Source organism: Talpa europaea, assembly GCF_964194135.1.
Source record: "Talpa europaea genome assembly, chromosome: 10".
In the NCBI taxonomy this organism is placed as follows: domain Eukaryota; kingdom Metazoa; phylum Chordata; class Mammalia; order Eulipotyphla; family Talpidae; genus Talpa; species Talpa europaea.
The window spans coordinates 59,431,591-59,454,965 of record NC_140077.1 but is presented as its reverse complement, the minus strand read 5'-3'; the positions used below and the strand labels follow the sequence as shown (position 1 = coordinate 59,454,965).

At 38.5% G+C, this 23,375-nt stretch overlaps 1 protein-coding gene across 1 annotated transcript in view; it reads left to right on the top strand.

Annotated features, from left to right (window-relative positions):
- Positions 1–448: 448 nt before the first annotated feature.
- ASAH2 (N-acylsphingosine amidohydrolase 2) overlaps positions 449–23,375 on the top strand; it is a gene marked incomplete at both ends in the record, with an annotated part of 63,838 nt that continues 40,911 nt past the window's right edge. The window contains 6 exons of the mRNA XM_084244731.1: positions 449–584; positions 5,526–5,731; positions 7,550–7,699; positions 14,907–15,083; positions 16,370–16,497; positions 17,884–17,961. Of these exons, the coding sequence (XP_084100857.1) occupies positions 449–584; positions 5,526–5,731; positions 7,550–7,699; positions 14,907–15,083; positions 16,370–16,497; positions 17,884–17,961 (875 nt within the window). The remainder of the gene's footprint in view (positions 585–5,525; positions 5,732–7,549; positions 7,700–14,906; positions 15,084–16,369; positions 16,498–17,883; positions 17,962–23,375) is intronic.

Here is a 23,375-nt window from a genome sequence, read left to right as displayed (position 1 = left end):
GCTTTTGCACAAGTACAGGTAGTGTGGGGCATCCATCATCTCTGTTGACAGAAGTGTTCCAGCTGAGACCAGTGTACAGAATCACAAACAGCATCAGTGCCATAAATGAAAGCAGTGTAATGTAGCCAAGGAATGCAAATAGATTTTAGCGTAGTTTCCAAGTGATAGATGGTAGCTTCCAGGATGAGCACTGTGCTGAGAAGGTTTTGAAAACCCCATCCAAGTTTATCAAAGAGTGAGTGACTGGCCTTGACTGCCACAGGCTTGCATTATAGAAGTAGTAGCAAGTGTGCTCTGTACGTACTGTCCCTGGTATTACCTAGTCTTATGAAAAAAAGAAGACATCTTAACCCATGGGCAGCTGGAAGTACATACATTTTAAATATGTGATTCTATCTTTTTCTGCTTTTCATATTTCTTCTTCCATCTCTGCTTTTCCCCAGGAAAAATGGCTAAACGCACCTTTACCACATTGGAATCATTGCTGATTTTTGTTCTTGTGATGATGACGGCAATCACAGTGGCCCTTCTCAGCCTCTTGTTTATCACTAGTGGGAACATTGAAAACCACAAAGGCAAGTGTCGTAGCTTTCTTGGATGGTGTTCCTTGGCCTGCATGAATTTTCTTGATTACAGGACATTTAGGCAAGAGACAGTGTCTACTGATAATGCTGATAGCAGGACAGTTCAATATTTACTTAAACTGTCTGGTATGATCATGCAACATTTATATTAATTACTATTTCTGTATTGGTAGAAATTTTTATCTTGTTTACCTTTGCCCCAAATCACCAGTTGGCTGGCATTATGTCATGCATTTACTTGTCTTATACTTTTTTTGCTGATCTACTCACAGTAATGTGTTCTTTTCCGTAACTACTCTTTACCTTTGTCTACTTTTTTGGCATCATTTTCTTCTGCAGACAAAGGAGAATGAAAGAATCATTGAATATTAATTTGTATAAACCTTTAGAGAGGGGAGTTTTGAACTTAGATACTCATGAGGGCCAATAAGGTTCTGTAAGTGAAGTGAAATGGGGAGAGAGGCCAGGGTGGGGGCAGCTGTAATTCTGAATGGGATCCACAGGCCCTCCTGAATGCCAGCTATCTGTCCTCATGACATTTCATGGACTCATATGGTATTTTTATACATCTCTCTCTCTTTTACTGTTAAAAATGAATTTGAATATTGTATAGACTGCACTTAAAAAGTTTTTTTATTTTAACATTTATCATATTTTTACCTTTTTTTAGACAATATTTGCTTCCCCTTACCCCCTCAGATTGAGTCCCCATAGAATCTCCTTCCCCAAGGCACCCGTGCACCATCACCACAGTCCCCTGTGCTCCTCCCTCCCTCCCTCTCACCCCTCTTCCTTCTCCTCCCCTGTAGGATGTCTCTGGTTTACAATTGTCTGTTTTTGCTTTGTTGTGGTTTGTACTGTATTTTTTTTTACACTAATGTCCTATTTGGTTCCCCTATATTCCTGTTATAAGTGAAACCATCCAATAGTTTTCTTTTTCCTTCTGGCTTATTTCACTGAGCATAATTCCTTTTAGCTCCATCCACATTGCTGCAAATGGCATGAGTTTATCTTTTTTGATTGCTGAATAATATTCCATTGTGTATATACACCACATCTTCTTGATCCAGTCATCTATTTTTGGGCATTTGGGTTGTTTCCAGGTTTTACCTATTGCAAATAGTGCTGCAATAAACATAGGTGTACAGGTACTCTTTTGAATCACTCTTTCTGTGTCCTCTGGGTAGATCCCTGGGGGTGGAATTGCCAGATCGGATCGTATGGTAGCTCCATTTTTAGTAGATTGAGGAACCTCCAGACAGCTTTCTACAGTGGTTGGACCAGTTTGAACTCCCACTAGCAATGTAGGAGAGTTCCTTTTTCACTGCATCCTTGCCAACATTTGTTGTTGCTTGTTTTTTTGATATGTGCCATTCTTACTGATGTAAGGTGGTATCTCAGTGTGGTTTTGATTTGCATTTCCCTGATGATAAGGGATGTTGAACATTTTTTCATATGCCTCTTGGCTATTTGCTTTTCCTCTTTGGAGAAATGTCTTTTGAGTTCTTCTGCCCATTTCTTGACTGGATTGTTTATTTTGTTTTTGTTGAGCCCTGTGAGTTCTTTGAATATCTTTGAGATCAGCCCCTTTTCAGTTGAATGATGTGCAAAGATTTTTTCCCAATCGGTGGGGTGTCTCTCTGTTTTGGTTAATGTCTCTTTGGCTGTACAGAAGCTTTTCAGTTTGATGTAATCCCAGGTGTTTATCTTTGCCTTCACTATCATTGCTTTGGGTAATGAGTCTTTAAAGATGTTTTTGAGATCGATGTCTTGTAGTGTTTTACCTATATTTTCTTCTATATATTTTATGGTTTCAGGTCTTATGTCCAGTTCTTTAATCCATTTTGAGTTGATTTTTGTGCATGGTGAAAGGTAGTGATCTAGTTTTATTTTGTTGCATGTGGAGGTCCAGTTTTCCCAGCACCATTTATTGAACAAACTGTCTGTGTTGCATTGCATATTCTTTGCTCCTTTGTCAAAGATTAGTTGTTCATATAATTGTGTCTTTATTTCTGGGCTCTCTATTCAGTTTCATTGGTCTGTGTGACTGTTTTGGTTCCAATACCAAACTGTTTTAATTATTATGGCTTTGTAGAATAGTTTGAATTTTGGAAGTGTGATACCTCCTTTCTTCTTTGTTTTCATCAGCAGGGTTTTGGCTATTCGTGGTTTTTTGTGGTTCCATATGAATTTCATCAGTATTTGTTCTCATCAACATATGCTCACCAAATTAATGGGCACCAAAATATTTAGGCATTATTATCAGCTCTGAAAACAGACATTAAAGAAAATACATATATAGTGGGAGACTTCAGCACCCCACTTTCAGCAATGGACAGATCAACAAGACAAAAAATAAACAAAGACACTAGAGCCCTAAATAAAGCATAGAACTCATTGACTTAACATATAGCTATAGGACACTGCACCCAAAAAAATCCGAGTACACATTTTTCTCAAGTGCGCATGGATCATTCTCCAGAATTGATCACATTCTGGGCCACAAGACAAACAACAACAGATACATGAAGATCAAAATCATTCGAACTATCTCTTGTCCAATCATAAAAGCATCAAGCTAGAAATAAATCATGAAAAGAAAACAAGGAACCCTCCCACTCCCTGGAGATTGAAATCCACACTATTGGAAGACCACTGGACTAATGAGAGGATCAAAGAAGAAATTAAAAAAACACTTTGAGTTGAACGGCAAGGAGGAAACCACTTTCTAGAATGTATGGAATGCAGCAAAAGCAGTATAGACTGCATTTATAGGCAGTTTTTGGTGTGTTAGACAATATACCTGCAAAATGAGTAGAGTTGGTGGTAGAGATTGAATGCTTTGACCAAAGTAAAAGGAGGGCTGACCACAGGCCAAATGGTGAAAGAAAGAGCAATTTTCACCTCAATTTTCTCTTTGGTTACCTTTTCACCTTTCCAGTATATTCTCTAGCATATTCTCATGCTTAGAATTCCCTGCAAACTGCAATAGAGATTCTCTGTTCCAGTAGTGGGCAAAGCAGAGTCTTGAACTGCTAGAAATGAAAGGCTCCATAGGACTCAGTTTTAGCTTTTAAAATTAAAGAATCTGGAGGCTGCAACTCGGGGAGGTTATAGTTATTAAAGTAACTATTTTCAGAGTAGAAATTTCTGTTTATTGAATGGTTACTGTGGGTCAAGAACTTGTTGTCAGGAGTCTACATCATTTTCTTACTAAAATCTCATAAAACTTCTATAAAGGTAGGCACTGGTCTTGGCACCATCATACAGACTTGAAAACTGAGACTGATTGCTAAGAACCTGCCTTTGGCTATTTGACGAGGTTTGGCTTTGGCTGTGGCACTACAGTCTTCCATTGGTAGCAATGAAGCAATAGCAAAGATGCCTCTTTCCTTCCTTGCAATTCTTGATGTCTTGCTGGAAACATGGGTTTGGGGATAAGACAATAGGGCGTCTAACTCCAGCTAGACTATGGCTGAACAGATAACAGATTCTGAGTTGAAGCATCTGGTTTGGGTACCAGATTCGTTATATGCTTGAAATGTTTGTAAGTCACTTCTCTGGGTTTCAGCTTTCTCATATGTAAAATGGAGGCGATTGGACTAGTAGGTAAGCTCTAGGTTATTTTTGAGGTCCAAAATTCTCTAATATGAGAAGAAATTAGTTATTAATATCTTGTCTAGGTACTTTCTGATGACTAATACCTTGTGACACTGATATTTGCTGCCTTGGCCACTCCTGATTGTTGTCCCTGGTAGAAATGAACACACAAGTAACATACATGTAAGATATCTAAATATGTAAATAAAACCAATGCTGTATGCCAGTCATTGTTCTGAATTTTAATATGTTTAAGTATATTTATTGTTCAAAACAACCTCAGTTAAGTAGTGTATTGTTAATACCTCCATTTTACATATGAGAAAGCTTGAGTGAAATAGCCTAAGACATTAATTTAGCAAGTAAGAGGTAATGTTGGGGGGAAAGGATGTCCTGAACAAACTCCACAAATAGATTATATGGACCCCACTGCTGCTCCAGTCCAAAGAGATCCAAGGCACAAGGACTACAAATCCCAAAATGTCACCAAAGGAAGGATTGATGGGAACTGAGGGTGGAGTTAAGCTGCCAGGTTTGGTGTATAACTGGGCATGTGGGCCTTGGGGGGGGGGTCCTTGTTTTTTTGCTGGATTTCAGTGTGCTCTTGGGGTTCCAGCTTAGTGGAACTTGTAGTATGCATTCACCAATTTATCTCTTTCTCCCTGAGCTATTCCTTTCTTCATGTCCCCCTTTTTGTAAACAAACCCTTTATTAACCTTTCTGTGTGTGCCTGCAGTTGAATCTCATTGTAAATCCCATTTAAGTGCATGGGTGAGGACCCACAGTCAGGCCAACCCATTTCACACTGAAGTTGCCTTGTAACAGTAAGTGAGATTTCAAACCCAGAGTGTTTGTTTTTGATACCTGCCCTTCTAGTCTGTATATCATTCTGCATGTGCACCTGCACATATGTGTGTGTGTGTGTGTGTGTGTGTACATACATCCTTACCTGTATGAGGAAAGAATGACAGAAACAAATCCACAGGAAATGGGATGAGTAGGCCGTGCTCCTGTAACTGGCAGCTGATTTGTTCAGCTGGAGCAGAAGTGCAGGGTGAGTGAATGAGGGTAATGATTTGACATGAAATGGCTTGTGATGAAAAGCTAAAGGACATTTTATGGAGGACTTGATCATACAAAACATCTTCAGTCTAAGAAAAAACTCTCCTCAGAATCATATGAAACAAGCTCCTGAGACATTTCTTATTTCATACATATTAAATATAAGAAACTACAAAGATTTTTCATCAGGAACCTGAACCTATGTGTTCAAATTGATGTGGACAAATAACTGGGCTGAAATGTTGTTTCTTATATGTCTTACTCTGTTTTTAAATTCAGGTTTCCCAAGCACCCAGAACCCTCCAACCACCAAGGGCTCCACAGCACCTCAAAGCTCAGTGCGCCCCATAACCACAAGCACCCAGAATCCTCCAACCACCAAGGGCTCCACACCCACAGAGCCTCCTCTATTTCAGAATTTCAGTGGCTACCATATTGGAGTTGGGCGAGCTGACTGCACAGGACAAGTAGCGGATATCAATTTGGTAGGTAAAGCATGGATCCCTCAAAAAGACTGAAATTTATTGTTATCCTGCACTTATTCCGGATTATTACATCATCATCTTCTAGATGTCTAATACTATGAATATTGAACTAGAAGGAAGATAGAAACTTATATTGAACCATAACTCTTATTAAGATAGTGACTGTTTTATGAAGTGGTAGGGTGGGCAAGCTCAAATACTACAGGGAAGAAGCAGGTACCATAAATGACTCAGGCAGGTCGGTGTAAGAAGATCAGTAGCTCATGAATACTCAGTGTGGGGGGCAGTAGGGAGTGGTGGGGATTATGTTGCAACTACAAAATGCATGGCTGTAATTGTTTGCTGCCTTGTAAGATTGTGGACTTAGGGTTGCTCTCCCTTAGTATTTTTTCAAGTGAAGCCAGAGAACTTTTGGATTGAAGATCTGAGAATTTACATCTCTCAAGTGGAAAATGTAGCAACTCTAGTTAAAACTGGAAACCCAGTATGGGCCTACACTGTATGAGTCAAGTAAAACACTTCTATGTGTTGGGCATGGCCTATAGACTGCCAATCTATTAGCTATAAGAAGCATGCAACTTCTTGGCTCTGATTGCGGAAATACAGGTATCCTTTACTTTCTAAAAGTTTACATTATGCCACTTTGCATTTACAAAAGGCCTACATTATGACTATCTGCTTTCACTGAGGGAAATCTGAAGAGGATTTATGCTTTTATGACAAAACAAGAAAAGCAAAAATAATGTTCAGTACTTGTTTGCAGCAGCTATTATACAAGGCAGGGTGGCACAGTCAGGCATCTTCCTTAGGAACTACTTTCTTAAGCTGTGTATTTATCATAAACTTCCTGATGTTACTATATATTGGTGTTAGTTTAAGTTTTATGTATTATTTCACATGATCTTGGTTGGTTATTTTTTTGGTCCTGGGAATGTTCAGAAATTTTTCTCTTTAAGTTAGTGGCAATTGCATCTTTGCTTTATGCCATTTTGGCTTCTGCTAGGTTTCATAGGACACGCTACTTTTGGTTGACGGGGAAAACCTGTGTCTATTTACACCAGTCCTTCCTGAGTAAAGCAGAGCATGGAGATTGTTTGATGGGATTCTCTCCTTCATACCAAATAATCTTCAGATTCCAGGATTTATTCCCTCCTGTCTGCTCTGAAAAATGACTCTGGAATGTGAATCCTAAATGAACACTCACAGGAGACTTAGCGTAAGCAGTAAAGAAAGCATCCTGAAGACCTGGGTATAGTGTTCAAGGTGGATTTTATGATGTGATGAAAGAAGGGGTTTGGGGTAGATGTATTTGATCTCACTTGGCTTAGGGTGGGACCATATGGTAAAAGCCAGGATTAGGTATTCTCAGTAAAGATTACTTCATCATAAAGCAACCATTTTTTCCCCCAGAAAAAGAAATCACTCATCAAACAGTTGAGTTGAGGGAGCCTTCAATCTTCAGGACATTCCTGGGCAATATGGGATGGTGGGAGGGGAATTATTTCCTTGTGTATTACCTTAGACAGGTGGGAGAAAAGCTTCTCTTTCAAAGAACAGAAAAACCCTGAAAGATCTCCATGGTGGTAAAGAAATTCCTAAACCACACCAGCTCCTTTTTTGCAGGTTGGCCATTAATACAGCTTCTGTATTTTTCTCCACAAATGAGTAAAGCCTCTTTTATGATGTGGACCTTGTTTTTGAAAACACATGTGCTATCTTATTTGTCTTCCCTAAGTGGGCTATTCTTGTCAGGGTGTGCCTGGTTTCTGGTAGCAGGAAACTGTGACAGAGTGGCTCTGATTCTCTTTTTCTCTTTAGATGGGTTATAGCAAATATGGTCAGAATGCAAGGGGCATCCTCACAAGATTATACAGTCGTGCTTTCATCATGGCAGAACCTGATGGGTCAAATCGAACGGTGTTTGTCAGCGTTGACATAGGCATGATATCTCAGCGACTCAGGCTAGAGGTAAGTGAAGTGAGAAAGCAAAGACAAGATTTATAAGAAAAGTCTGTGGATGAATGTGACAACAGCGAAGCCCTCCTGGTTTCTCATCCAGTAAGTTTCTCCTGCCCTCAACTTTATAAACTCTTGACAATCCAGCAAATAATTATATGAGGTATAATTTCCTTTTCATTCTATGTCCTCTTGATTAAATTTTGCTTTTAATTCACTGATGGGCTGATGACTCAGCCACTTTATTCATGCTAATGTTTTTTGAATGCTTATTATATTCCAGGTGACCTTCTGTTCTCTTATTTAATACTTGTTAGAAGTCTGAAAGTGCCAATTAATCACTAACCCCCCTTCTTTTTTTTTAAGATTTATTTTTTTATTTATACAAGAACCAGGGTACAGGCCATATGCGCGGGAGGGTGAGAGGATTCACCAGAGACAGAGCGGGGAACAGAACAGGCAGACTGACGAAATACACTGCTGAGGGGAGCAGCGGGTGAGACAGGAGAGGTCTGCTGCGCCATGTGGGACCCTTGCCTGGCCGGCCGGGATTGAACCAGGGCTCTAGAGGCTGCGGGCAGCTTCACAGCGCTGCACTCAACTGTCTGCACCACCAGGGGACGCCCTGAACCCCCTTTCTTTAGATAATTGTCTTCTGCTCTGTGAACAGGCCTGTGAGAAGGGGTGATGAGAAGACTTAAAAACATTTCTCTGAGGTCACTTCCTGTGGGGAATAGAATGGAAGCCTCTGCCATCTATGGAAACACAAGGAGCTGAAAATTAAGCATTTTCCCTATCTACACTTACCACATAACTAAAATGGATCTGTTATTATCCCCATGTTATGGATAAAGGTGCATAACTTTCCCAAAGTCAGTTAGTAAGTGCCAAGCTGAGTTCTAAACATACACTTCTGATCCCTAAGACACATTCTTAAAAGAGGCATCATTCTTTTATCTTGAAACTGCATCGATCACCTGCTTTTTATAAGACTCTGCTAGTCACTTCTGGGAACACATAACTAAATGAATCATAGTCCATGTCCCTCTTGAGCTTACTGCTTAGTTGGGGAGAAGGAGAAAGGACTGTAGCAGAAATAGGCACATAACCAAAATTCATTGGAGTAAAATGCAATGATATATAATATTAGTTATCTCTTCCTGACTGATACAAATAGCTCTTACACATAGAGGCTTAAAACAACAAGCATTCATTATCTCAGACATTCTGTGTGTCAGAAATTCAGGACAGGCTTAATGAGGTGGATTTGGCTTAGGGTGTCATGAAATCAAGATGTTGGCAAAGGCTGCAGGGATCTGAAGGCTTGACTGGGGCTGAAAAACCCTTTTTCATGAAGATTCACTTGTGGCCATTGGCGAAGACCTCAGTTACCCAATCTGTGTTCCCATGACATAATAGCTGGTTTCCTTCAAAATGAGTAACTCAAGAGAAAGAAATGGGAAGAAGCCATAGTGCCTTTTATAACCTAACCTCAGAAGTTACACACCATCATTCTCACCTTGTTCTATTCATTAGGAGAAATTCACTAAGTCCAGCTTACCCTCAACTGTAGGAAAGTTAAACTGCACCTGAAGGCAGGAATAGCAAAAAATTTGTGGACAAATGGTATTTTAAAACCATCACTGGTGATTCAGGAAATGGAAATTAGGGGCAACATTTCAAAATGGAAGTGACACTGGAATGGACAGAATTTTACTTTGTGCTTTTTTCCAATTGATGTGATACAACATTATACCATAATAGAAGTTTCAGGTGTGCATCATTAAAAATCAACATGTGTATATACATTAAGTTTGCCATTAAAAATCCAATTGTCTGTTTAACCATACAATTGTCCTCTTTCACCTGATTTGCCCACTATCCTTCCCCCTTCTAAATGGGCAGCTTTTTTTTTTAAATTTTTTTTAAATAATAAATTTTATTTTTATATTCCCCATACAATTGCAGCCCCCCCATTCTGACCCCAATCCCACCCCTCCCGCCCCTGCCCCCCTAAAAGTGTCTCTGGTTCATAGTTTTTTGTTGATTTTGATTTTCACTTTCTTATAGTTATTCATTTTCCTGGTCCCTTATTTAAGTTTTCTAGATTCCTGCTATGAGTGAGACCATCCGGTATTTTTCTTTTTCTTTCTGGCTTATTTCGCTGAGCATGATCCCTTCCAGCACCATCCATGTTGCTGCAAATTGCATGTGTTTATCTTTTTTGAATGCTGAGTAATATTCCATGGTATATATGTACCACATCTTCTTGATCCAGTCATCTATTTTTGGGCATTTGGGTTGTTTCCAAAGCTTAGCTATTGTAAACAGTGCTGCTATAAACATAGGGGTGCAGGTGTTCTTTGGAATTGATGTTTCTGTGTCCTTTGGGTAAATACCTAGGAGTGGAATTGCTGGATCATATGGAAGCTCTATGTTTAGTAGGTCCAGAAATCTCCACACAGCTCTCCACAGTGGTTGGACCAGTTTGCACTCCCACCAACAGTGCAGTAGAGTTCCTTTTTCTCCACACCCTCGCCAACATTTGTTGTTGCTAGTTTTTTTAATATGTGCCTAAATGGGCAGCTTTTTAAGTGGCTAATCTGGGGAGGGAGGGAGAGCATATGGAGGGGCAGCATGAACACAAGGAGGAATGTGGACTCTTCTTCCAAGGGACAGAGCTTAGTTCTTCCAGGATGTATGTAGGCATGTAGTTGGAGATACAGCTAAGAGGTGTATTGGTTATATTTGGAGGGGTCCTGGGATGCAAAATTGATTTTAATTTTGCAGGTGATGAGGATTCTTGAAAACTTTGAGTGGAGAAATGAAGCAAACACAATTTTCCTTTGAATAATTAATCAATGGCGCTTTAGGTGTATTGGTATAGACTGGAACTAGAAATGAGGACACAAATTGGCAGATTCTTTACATTAATGTTAAGGCTCTATTGGTGATGGTCCAGTTGAGAAAACAGTATCACAGGAAGCATTTCAAATAGAGAGAATTTAATCAGGGGAGTATGAGGCTTTTGAATGTTGAAATAATTAGAAAGTCAGGGTTTCAGGAAGAACTTTTAACTTTGCCTGGCAATTTTCCCTATCTCATGTGAGACTGGCACAAATGTTTGAAACCAATGGAGTATAAGAAAAAAATGGTGACAAGAAGTCAAATTAAGTGCTAATGAGATTTGGGGATGAAAAGACATAAAAATAACACTTAACATTGTTTCTGTGATGAGTCAGGCACTGTCCTAAGTGCTTCATCTACACTAATTAATTTATTCCTTCAGGTGCTTCACATATATCAATTAATTTAATCTTCTAAACAACTGTATGAGGGAGGTACTATTATTACGCCACTTGATGATTGGGAAACAGAGTTGTAAATAATAAAATAATTTGTCAGCTAGGAACAGTGGAAGGTGGGATTCAATCTTAGGCATCTTGTGTGTACACAGTCCCACTGCACGCGACTGTTTTTCTAAGGAATCCAAAATAGTTCTGTTTGGGAAATGATGGGGTCTTTAGCCCAGTAGGAGAATCAGAAGGTAGGCTTGCAGGGCGGAGTGTGGAGAGGAGAGGGATTTCATGTGTTAGTTTGTAGATGCTGCCAAGTCAATAGTAGGCACCATTGAACCATCTCTTCTTCATTTTTACTTCCCTATGCAATCTGAGGCCCAGTAGGAAGCTTGTAAATGACCTCTCTTAATTAAATTAAGTCATGGGAAGATGTGAAAAATAAAAGTATCTAAGCAATTGCCTTTAACCTTATTTATAAGACCTGTTTTTAGGCAGGGTCTCACTCTCAGCTTCAAGATTGATGGCATTCCCAGCGTGGAATGGTTAAGGAAGTTCTCTAAGCAGTGAGGCAGGGCAGGAAAAAAAATGACCTACCAACCCTTTGTCATGTTCTCAGGAGTGTCAGTAATAGGAAATGGAATGGTGACTGAAGGCTAGGAAGTGAGCTGTAGACATTAACGTAACTTTGCTCTGTGTTAAAATACCACTTCTTTATAAAATAGGAAACATGCTGTTTATAATGATTATTTGCAGACACTGTTACTAAATGATTTAGTGTTTTATTTCCTTTTCTTTTCCCACAAGTCATATGTGTCTGACTTTATATTGGTAGGGTTTCCCTTTCCATAAGGCCCTCCGCACAGAATTGGTAGGCTTTCCTTAGGTCATAGAAATTGGCTTCCCTCAGCGATTGTAGTTTAGGATAAGGCATTTGTGAGCTGTTTATACTCTTTCTTTTATTTTGAAATTAAAAATTTATAATTTTTAGTTTTTTAGATCTTGATTCTTGAATAAACCTGAAGAAATACACTGGATTCCATAATCCTAACGTTATCCTTCTTTAAGAATAAAAATTGGGAGTAGGCCTAGGGGAATTTTAAAGTTGACCAGCAGTTCTGTCCTTTCTTGTTCCTTCCTTCTTTCCCTTTTTTCTCTCTTTTCCCTCTCTTCCCTTCTTCCCTCCCTTCCTAGCAAATATTTGTAAGCACACTGGGCCTCCCTTTCCATACAGAGTTTTACCCCAGAGTATTTACTTCAGTTGTTAAGAAGTGCTTAAACTATTTAGTGAAAGTGTTCAATTGTTATTTTGGTTTTAGCCTGGGTGGGGGTGGTGGTAACTGGTGTTTTGAATATTCTAGTCTCACTGCAATTAGTAGCCTCTTCTGAGGAGATACAGGTGATCTCATCTGGTTCTCCCTGCTGGTCCTCCCATGGGCTCCAACTGTTCTGTATTGGGAACTTCAGACTCAAGTTCGTAATCGTCGCTCTATGCCCCTCTCCTATAATTCCCCAAAAGTGTGCCCTCTGTTTTGGGCACCAACTCTGTACATCCCTTTATAGAGGGCAGTGCTGGATCTCAAGTCCCCAACGAAGCTATACACTTCTGAATCAACACCTGTAGGGATGCTCCAGATAGCAGTTGCCCCTCTCTCTGTGGGTTGTGCTGCCCTGGTTGGACTGTAAACACAGTTCACTTGAAGTTTCTCCTATTCTTTCATTGAGCCCTTGCTCCAAATATATTGGACTTGTCTTTTTATCTTTCAGTGGTTACTGACTTTGTTCTCCTAAAATTTATTTATGAGTGTGTGGAGGAGGCAAGCCCAGTGTCTTCACTCTGCCATCTTGTTGGACTCCTGTGAAAACTTATTGAAATGGAATGTGGGCTACTTGGTCAGAGGGATGTAGTCTGGCTGTATCATATTTCCTTTATTTACCTGGTATTTCAGGGTTGCTAATGAGGATGTGTGGTGTCTTAGCAATAGGTGTTTGGGCCATGAAGAGGTTATTGAGGCAAGATGATCTGTAAGATCCTTTTCCTGATTCAGTAACCACATGACTAGAATGAGGGTGATGTAGTCCTTCACCTAAAATAGAAGAGGTTGAATGGATGTCTTTATGTCTTTTAAGTATGTAGCACGTAGGTTGCTGTGACTCCCTATCTACCTGTGATAGATGGAAATTGGCTTGTACCCACTCACAAGTGCCAGTTGTTAAGTATTCAGGAATTTTACAAGCTAGTTGTTAAACTTTCGGTAGCTTGAAATTGACAATGGCTAAGGATTGCAAAAATTGGCAATCAATACGAATGAGGGCTTTTTTCCCCTTTCCTTCAGGGATATAGTTTACTAGCATGCCACTGCCTATGCCATTCTTGAGGTAGACAGTGTTGTTGATCAAAAAGTAGTCTCTTTTGCTAAGCTCAGATTTGGAATCAGATGTCTTCTCAACACACTACTCTTGACAGAAACCAAAAGTAAACAGGACAAAGTACATAAGATAAGCTCATCCCGGCTATAAATGAGCTTACATCATTTTATTATGTGATAGAACCCTACATTGAAAGTGGTTTCTTTGGTTTTGGTACTTCTGCTGGATCATTTTAAGGATTTTTGACATAAAAAAGTCAAAACATCTTTCACAAAGAAACCACAATAATACCAAACTTAAGATTGCTGCTGATTAAAGCATAATGGGAAGTAGGTACTCCGCAAGATCACGAATTTTATCTGTGCTATTTTCTTGAGGTGGATGTGCCACATAATGTCACTAATTATGCATTTTGATGTCCATTGATTGACTTACCCATTAAACATTTACTGAGATTTTTGTATTAACTATCTATTGCTTTGCAAAAAGTTATCCGGAAAACTCAGAGGCTTAAAGTAACAATACTCATGTATTTTTGCTCATGATTTCTGTAGGTTAGGAATGCCTGAGTGGCTAGATTAAGATTTATGCTAGAACAGAAGTCATATCTGATCACTTCTGTGTCATAAGGTTGAACTCAGATGTTGGTAGGGAGATGTAGATGTTTGAAGGCGAAGCTGAGGCTAAAGGCTCATTTCCAAGGTTACTAGTGAGTGATAGTCCCTTTCCATAAGACCCTCTGCACAGAATTGGTAGGGTTTCCTTAGGTCATAGAAATTGGCTTCCCCCAGGCCAATAATTTGTCTGGGAATACTGAGTTCTTCATTTTTAAAAGAGAGGCATTAAGGACATCTTTGCATGGTCTGCTCCCTGTGCCCAGGATACTTTTCCCCCAGGCATTGCATGACAAGTTTGAACTTTTTATTTAAACCTCTGATGAAAGGCAACCTCTTTTGAAAAAGCTTTCATCACATCTATCACTTTCATTTTCTTACACAGCAATGTTTTCCTTCATAGCATTTATCACTACATGATACATTATTTACTCTTTCTCCTTTATTTGAATAAAAGCTTTTTCAGAATAATAACCTTCTATATTCCTAGTGCTTAGAACAGTAACCGGATACTAATAGTATGTGCTGAATGATGAATAGGTACAGGTATTGGTTCTATAATTAGGGAGACTTGGATCTGGATTTTGGCTCTTCTGTCTTGATTAGATCAATGGGCAAAATATTTAACTTTTTTACATTTCTGTGTTCTCAGCAAAAACACCTACCTTGAGAGGGTTGTTTTAAAGATCTTTTAAATGATAATATGTAATACATACATAGCATTGTGCTTACACATACCAAGAACCTATAAAATGTTAGCTATTGCAATTATTGTTGTTACTATGGTGACACATGGTATGGGTAAGCATAGAGTGAAGGGCACTTCATAAGAGATGTCACTGATTTGGATCAGTGATTAGACACATCAGAGCCTTTGCTCATGCTAAGCTCCTGTTTGCCTTTTCTTATTTCTGTTTTTTATTCGTTTGTTTCCTAAAGGTCCTGAACAGACTGAAGAGTAAATATGGCTCCCTGTACAGAAGAGACAACGTTATCTTGAGTGGTACTCACACACACTCAGGTCCTGCCGGATATTTCCAGTATACTATCTTTGTATTAGCCAGTGAGGGATTTAGCAATCGAACTTTTCAGTACATGGTCACGGGCATCATGAAGGTAGGCAGATGCGCCACTTGCAGCCATTGCTTACTGCTGTTTACAGTGTTCAGGAGTGATTTGGTGTGATGTGAAGAGTCCATGGAGGAGCTTAACCTGAGGATAGCTTTAGTATCTGTCTTTCCCTAACTGAACTCCCTTGTAGCTCAGGCTGTGGGATGTTAGGCCTGAGGTACTAATTGATTGGAAGAGGAGAGTTTTATGTCAGTAAGCCTCATGCAGTTGTCTAAAGAGACAAAACATTTTGTATATAACCCTTGTATGTATGAAGTGCCTTGTGATTGGTTTCTTTGTATAAAGTTACACTTAAAGAAATGCATCAATGAATCCAAAGTAATTACAAGTGATTCCAATCTTTCCTTGTATTTCCAAAAAGCATAGAAGGGAAACCATTTTATAAACACACACCCTTACCTCTCAAGTCCTCTATAGCAGCTCGAGACCCACATGGTACTCTCTGCTAATAGCCCAAATCCTCCTCCTAGTCTTGGTTTGGATAGTTTTTAGGCCCTCTCTTTCCTGTCTTCCAGCTTATTATTTTCTTGCATACAACGCTTACTAATATTTTCTTCATTCCTTTGCCTTTTGGGTTAAGTCTCTCTCTCATTTTTTCTCTTCAGAAAGTCAGCCCCTAAATCTGGAAATCTAACTGGCAAAGGCAACAGTTTGTTTACAACAAAGTTTTCATACTTTGGCTAGTTATCTATAAAAGTCTTTATGACATCAACTTTATGGGTTGCAATAAACATTAAAATACCAGAGTAAAATAGACTAGAAAATAGAGTGCATAACACAGTAAGAATATCATTTCTTTTGTGAACTTTGTTTTAAGATATGTATATTGGTGTGTATATTTATGATGAAAAATGCATTTCTTACTGTGGTTCTAAGTCAAAACTGCCTTAGGAGGTGGTGGTATAGGGTGGGTAGGGAGGGTGGGAACATGTACATACTAACAAATCTGATGCCAGCATTGTTGGGGCATGTCTCCCATTTTGGCCATCTGAAATGGCAGAGCATTCCTCGCCCAGCCTGCCTGAGAGAGAAAGGTACTGATCCATAAAGGTATCTCCCTATGCGCAGCACTTCTATCTCAATGCTGAAGGCCACATCTGTTAACCTTTGTAGTGACACCAGTCCTGTGGTTTTCCAGCTTTTGTCCCAGGTGGGGAGAGTTTGGAGACAAAGCTAATTGTCCACAGGGCTCTTTTCTGTTTATAATGACTAAGTCATTATACCCACCATGGTTTTAAATTTCCTACCTTTTTTTTTTTTTTAACCCACAGAGCATTGAGATTGCACACAGAAATATGAAACCAGGCAAAATCTTTATCAGTAAAGGAATGGTGAATGATACCCAGATCAACCGAAGCCCTTCTTCTTACCTTCAGAATCCACAGTCAGAGAGAGCAAGGTGAGGGCAAAATTTTCAAAACAAAATCATGTGTGTCCTTTAGAAAATAGAATCTAAGAATGGGGTTGTTACCTCATGAATTCCATGGGATCTTAAAAATTAATAAATTTTTAAAAAATTTTTTAAAACTTTTTTTTTAATTTAATTTATTTATTTTATACAAGCACTGGGTACAGTCAGAAGTGCGGGAGGGTGAGAGAATTCACCAGAGCCAGATCAGGGAGCAGAACAGGCAGACTGACAAAGTACACTGCTGAGGGGAGCAGCGGGTGCGTCAGGAGAGGTCTGCGCGCCATGTGGGACCCTCGCCAGCGGCCGGGAATCGAACTGGTGCTGCAGAGACTGCAGGCAGCTTCACAGCCCAGCTCTCAACCCCTGCACCACTGAGGCCCAAAAGTTAATATAATTTTAAAAACATGTTTATAACCTATGACAAGCAGAAATAATAAGTGAGTTGGAAAAACACACGACCTACGCTTGTGCCTTCCCGCTCTGCTGGCTGTGGGTGTCGTTGGGCACACTTGAAGGACTCTGAGCTTTGGAATTGGGTACAATAATGGTCTCATCTTAACTTTATCTCTTCCTAGTTTTGTGACCTCTGGTAATTTACTTAATGGCTCTCAGTTTCTTCATCTGTAAAATGGAGATAAAAATGTGCAGAACATGTATTCATTAAGTTAATGAATAGCTTTTCTTACTGTTATTCAGAAGAAGTCATGTTAGTTCAGGAGAATGCATCTGAGAGAGGGGATAGAACAATATGGAAACTGGAAGGAAGAAGAAATAAAACTAGTGCAATTACATGGAATAACTAAGCGAGATGATTATTTTCTTTTTTTTTTTCAAGCAACAAACAAGGTTTGTCACAGAGAAGTACTTTGCTATTACGTCAGTATAAAGTAAGACCTCAGTTCAACCTGATGACTATCATTTCACATTTGTCTGCAATTTTTCAGTAACTTTCAAAAGAATTGATTTTTAGAAAATAGAATCTGATTTCCTGTGAAAGGGCATAAAAGAATACGTTAAGTTACAGGTCATAAGTGCTTTTGATTTTGCATATTCCCTGCTATTGTTATGATAGTCCATTAAATTTCATATAAGTAGAAATTTCAAAGACAAATTCTTTTTTTAAGAAATTTCAATGACATATATTACAGAAAAAAGTGTATTTCATCTCCAGTGAGCTGGCCTAGTGCCCTAATCTCTGATCACAAACCATTTCTGAGTCCTGGGTACAGTTAGTACCCAGGACACAGCATGTCAGATCGCCTCACTTACAGAGAGGTGTGTGGTTTTGTTTTTGTGTCAGTTTCCACTGTTTGTAATGTAAGAGGACTGGGTTCTAATAAAGAGCTGACTAAGTTTCTTTGTTTTGCTGACTAGGTATTCTTCAGACACGGACAAGGAAATGGTAGTCTTGAAAATGGTAGATTTGAATGGCGATGACCTGGGCCTTCTAAGGTACTCTACTTTTTGAAAATTGAATTCTGTCTGAATAATTTTCCTTAATTACAGGGGCTGAGGGGAGTGGGAGAAAGATACTAGATTAGTGGCAGCAGAGACTGAGAACAGCTGAATGGTGAAGAGTCTAGATTGCAAAGTCAGAGACTTGTGAGATCCATCCAAAGGACCTTGTCAGTGTCCTCAGTATCCCAGGATTCTTTACTGTAAGACAAAGCTAGTAAATTGATTCTCTATAAACAGATCTGGATGCAGAGATCAGCACTATCTGGCACATTTTATAAAGACTAATTAAATGCTAGTGATTATTGCTTTGTCAAGACCTCATCTGGAGAACTGTGATGGTAGACAATAACCTCTCAACAAAATGAGAAAACAATCTGATCAACCAGGACAGTAATTATGGGATTGAGATATTTACCTTTATTTTCCTAAAAGGATTAAGTTGACACTAATGCAGGACAATACCAATTAGTGATGAAAACAGAAATGAGGCCTGGAAGCAGATGAGGTAAAACACCACTTGATACAGATATTTTGCACTATTTTATATTTACAAAAATGCATGGATTTGGGAAGGCATCCATATTCCTATGTGATGTTGGCTGTTTCAATTGGATTGACTCAGGAACCAATTGGGTGGGTAACGTAGACCCAGACACCTTCCATGTGGGATTCCAAATGATACAGAAATCCCCCACCCCTCTGGAACATGTACGATAGTGTTGGGCTGCTAGGATCAGATGGCTTGGGGTTACTCTGGACTCTGATACTTATTAGCTATGTGACTTTGACCAAGTTATATAACTGTTCCATATCTTGGTGTTCTTCTCTCTATAATTGAGGGATAAAGTGAGTCCTTAAAATGTTTATAAATGTTAGTGAAGGTGAGAGGAATCTTCCAGGTATAATTATGAAATATCTAAATGAAAGTTTCTATGAAAGTAAAATTAACAGTAATGAGAAGCGAAGAAAAACACTAAAGATAAAGAGTATGACTCACAGTTCAGATACAAGGGTTGGTCCTCTAACCAGAAGGAGAATAACTTGGTGATAAGAAATTCAGGGTTTAGTGTTCAGGTTTTATGTGTAGGTTTTAGGATTTGGGTTCAGATCCCAATACTGCTATTTACTAAGCCTATGGTTGGGGGAAATTTACTTATCCACTGATACCTCTACTTTTCTATTTGAAAATAAGAATAATAATACTTTTAAGGGTTGTTGGGAGGTTAAATAAGATAATTCATGTGAAACATTCTGTGCCTGGCAGAGAGAAGAGTTTATTATATTTCATATGGTAAGAAGATGATTAATATCTATGCCTTCTAAATAACTCTATTATTGACATATCAGAGTGCTTGAAATTCTTAGCATTAGAGTTACTTCTCTGGGTTTAATGTGGGAATCACTAATTACTTCCAGATATACTTGATTCTAGGGATTAATGCAATAGGACTCATTTTTTGATTACAATGAATCCATCTATTGATTAATTTACACTAAGTATTTAACTCAGTAGACTTCTTGAATGTCAGGCATTCAGCTGTATGCTTGGGGTATGTTAGGATAAATAAGCCATGACCCCTGTCTTCAGAGGTCTTACAGGCATCAAGACCTTGGGCATCAAGTGATAACTAGATGGGGTAGCACTTAATTCTTCATGGGAGCATGTTAGGAGGTTTCACAGAAAAAATGACATTTCTGCTAAACCTGAAAGAACCGTGGGGTTTATCATGGAGTAATGGGAAAAAATTACAAAACAAAACAGAGTGAGTTGTGAGTCCAGAGCATGGGGTAGATTAGGGAGAGAGTGAGATATAAAATTGGAGAGGTCAACTAGCTCTAGACTGTGGAACAATTTAGTGGGAAATTTGGTTAGGAAATGGTCCAGGGTAACAGCATATATCTATGCCTCCCTAGAAAGTGCCTTTTCCTTTGCAGTTTCTATTTAACTCTTGGCTGAATGATTCCATCATGATTCCATTATATTAGTTGCTGAATCATTTAACAATGCAAAACTAAAACTCAAATTCTATCCTTTTGTCCAGTTTTTTTTTTGTTTCCGAGAATACTTAGAAGTCCCAGGGTCAATTGCCAAGGTTATAATAATGCTTTTCCATCTGCTTTGCTTGATACTCTGCAATAATTTCCCATTGTTTCCATAGTCACCATATGTTATCCTTGATGTAATTGCTTCTGCAGTTACCTCTGTTGCACAGTGATAATTGCTCTTGGAGTACATTAAAAATTATACAAAACGTAGAGTCAAACCTGGGCTGCTAAATAACTCCACCACCACATGTAGGTTCCTGCTGGTTCCTGCTGTTAGACAGATGCCGACGTATAGGAATTTGGAAGCACAGGATCTCTGAGTTTCATGGAGATCATTGTCAGCTGAGCCTTAGAAAGGTGATGACCTTCTCAATGTCACAACCAAGAGTGTTCTCTGCACACTGAAGGTCAAATTTATTCCTTCCTACTTTCATTTTTATTTTCATTTCTTCATTCAATAGTCTGCGCTAGGTGCCTGCTATGTGTCATGCAACACTGCCCAGACCTGAAGATCCTTGGATTCAGTCCATTTCCTGGCCTTGAAATCAGGAATCAAATACCTTGCAACCAAATGCCTGTGTAATTCCCTAAGAAAATCTCTTAAATTCCCTGAGACTCAGCTTCATATTTTAAAAATGTGACTGTAGGGTCTTCTTACCCTACAGATTTATTAACTATTATGGAATATATATGTTGTGAATTGAACTGATAATATGGACACATTGATAAGTAAAAATAGAGGTAGTTGTTGTTATTATAGAACTTACAGTCTGCTAATGGAGACAAAATGTATTAAAATAGTCATACAAATACATTCAACATAATTGAGGAAAGTGCTAAGTTGAGCTGTCTTCCAGGGATTTGATTTGCTTATGGAGATTGGAAAAGGCTTACCCAAGGAAGTGAAATGAAACTGAAAACTGCAGAAAGGCTAGGAATCAACTGGAAAAATTGGGGGTGGAAATGAACATTTAACCCAGATGGAGTGCATGTGCAGTTCTGATGCCCATTTGAGGAATTGATAGCAGATCTGTGTGACTGGAGTGCAGAGACAATAGGGGCAGGGCATTGGGAACTAAAGTTAGGGGTAGAATTTAGGTGCCACAGTAAAAGCTTTGTTTGGTTTTTCCACCATGGGAATGGAAAATCATTAGAGTATTTGAAGCTGGAAATTGGGAATTGGGGGCCTTTTTAATGTCTAGGAAGAGTGGGTGATTTGAGGAATGAACCAGAATTATATGTGTGAAACCATTCCATCATCAAGTCCTCAATTATCGTGAGGCTGCTATTTGCTCCAGTTGATCTGTCTAAGCAGGAAAAATATTTCTGTCATTTTTGACTGATAGTACTCATGCAGGAAAAGGAAATGATTTGTCTCCAGATGTGGAGAATATATTTGTGATGTTTTGTACTCTGAATTAAAATGCAAGCTGGACTATGAACTCCAGGCGACACCTCCAAGAACAAGTCTGCTGTCTAACGGAGAAAGTGAAACTCAGTCTGGAGAGGCCCAATGAAGGAAGACTCCACATGTATGAAAAAACTCTAAAGACAGAAAACAGAGGTTTTGAATGTTTGCAGCAAAAGGAAAGCCATAGGGCAGGCCCCTGCGTGTTGTCACAGGACAGGATGCCTCATTTCTCTGCCTCCTCTGATTGCTTTGCCTCTGCCAAATTTCTTCCTTGAGTTTGCAGAAGTAGCAGGACTTATTTCTTTTTCTCACCTTACCAGTCCTGTGAGAGTTGGTATGTTCTGACTCCTATCCATTGGCCCTGTGAGAAAGCCTAGCAGATGTTTGAGTAATTGCTCCATTCCTTCTGTTTTACACAATGAAAACTCATTTTACAGAGAAGGGTTATGTAAGGTGGCCCTTTAAAGGCTCCTTAAAAAAAATATGGATGATGATTTGTTCAATTTACTGAATTATTTGTGCACACACTTAGAAAAACCCAATTTATGAAGACTTTCTTACAATCTACTGATGGAAACAAAAGGTATTTTAACGTTGAACTTTTCTACATATCTTCACTTTGGGCTATTTGTCTCATGTTTTCAGTGCTTCTCTTTCTTCTACATTTTTAGGATTGGTAGAATTAAAAAAAATACTTTTAATGGCAGATTGTAGATTACAGAGATGTCTGCAACAATCACCCTTATCCTTTGTATTCTATACATAGTGATTTTCCACATCTCCAGCAAGAGGTTTAAAATGATTTCTTTTCCTATTGACACTTGCCAACTGCTTTGGTCCACAGGATGATGGAAGTGATGCTATGTTAGGAAAGGGTAGTTTTTTATTATTTTATAAAATTTTATTTTATAAAGCAATTTTAGGTTCACAGCAGAATTAAACAGGAGTACAGAAATTCCCATCCCACACATGTACCCTGCCCCACTACCAACATCCACTGCTAGAGTGGTACATATGTTATAAATTCATGTAACACATCATTGTATCACCCAAAGTCCAGAGTTTGTATTAGAGATTGCTTTTGGTATTGTACCAAGTGGTTTTTTTTTTTAAATCTTAATTTTTCACATATATTTTCTAAAATTTCAACAGTGAAAGAAAAAAGAAAATTAAAAACTCCTCAGGTAAACCTGGAACTTAGTAACTTTTATTACTATTTTGTTACATAGTCCTTTAGACCTTTTCCTAATTAAATATATATATTTTTAAAAAGTGATATTTTCCACATATATAATTTGTCTTTTTTTAAATTTAGAAACACTTTATATTTTTCAATACTACTTAGTATTATTAAAATCACCTTTAATATTGCTATATAGTCTTCCATTTTATGTGTGATAAGATATGCAGGTAAGCAGCAACCATTTCATATTTAGCTTATAGTTTTTTCATTATAAAATACATTATGATAAACATTCTTGAATATATATCTTGTATATTTGCCAATGATTTTGAGCTAAATTCTAGAAGTGAGATTGCTTGCTCAGAGAGAGCTGCTTAATACTAAATTTTCTTTTAAGTTGCCAAATGGCCTTCTACAAAGGCTTTGATGGTTTACATTCCTGTTACTGAAGCATGAGGAGAGAGTTGCTCTTGGCAATGTTGACATTCTCATACCTTACAACAGTTGCTAAGTATTACACCAAAAAATTGAAAAATCTTCTTTAGGCCATTGCTTGTTTTCCTCTTGTTGATTGCTTAGTCATACTATTTAGCTCTCAAGCATTTTGATAGTAGTAATTTAATGGAATCCACACAAACTGGATATCTGATAATAATATCAAAGGTTTTTTTTTTTTTTTTTTTTTTATCCATGACTTATGAAGCCAACAGGAGTAGTGGAGAGTTTGCCTCTCTGAATCTGAGAATGTAGAAAGTTTCTTTAGGATGC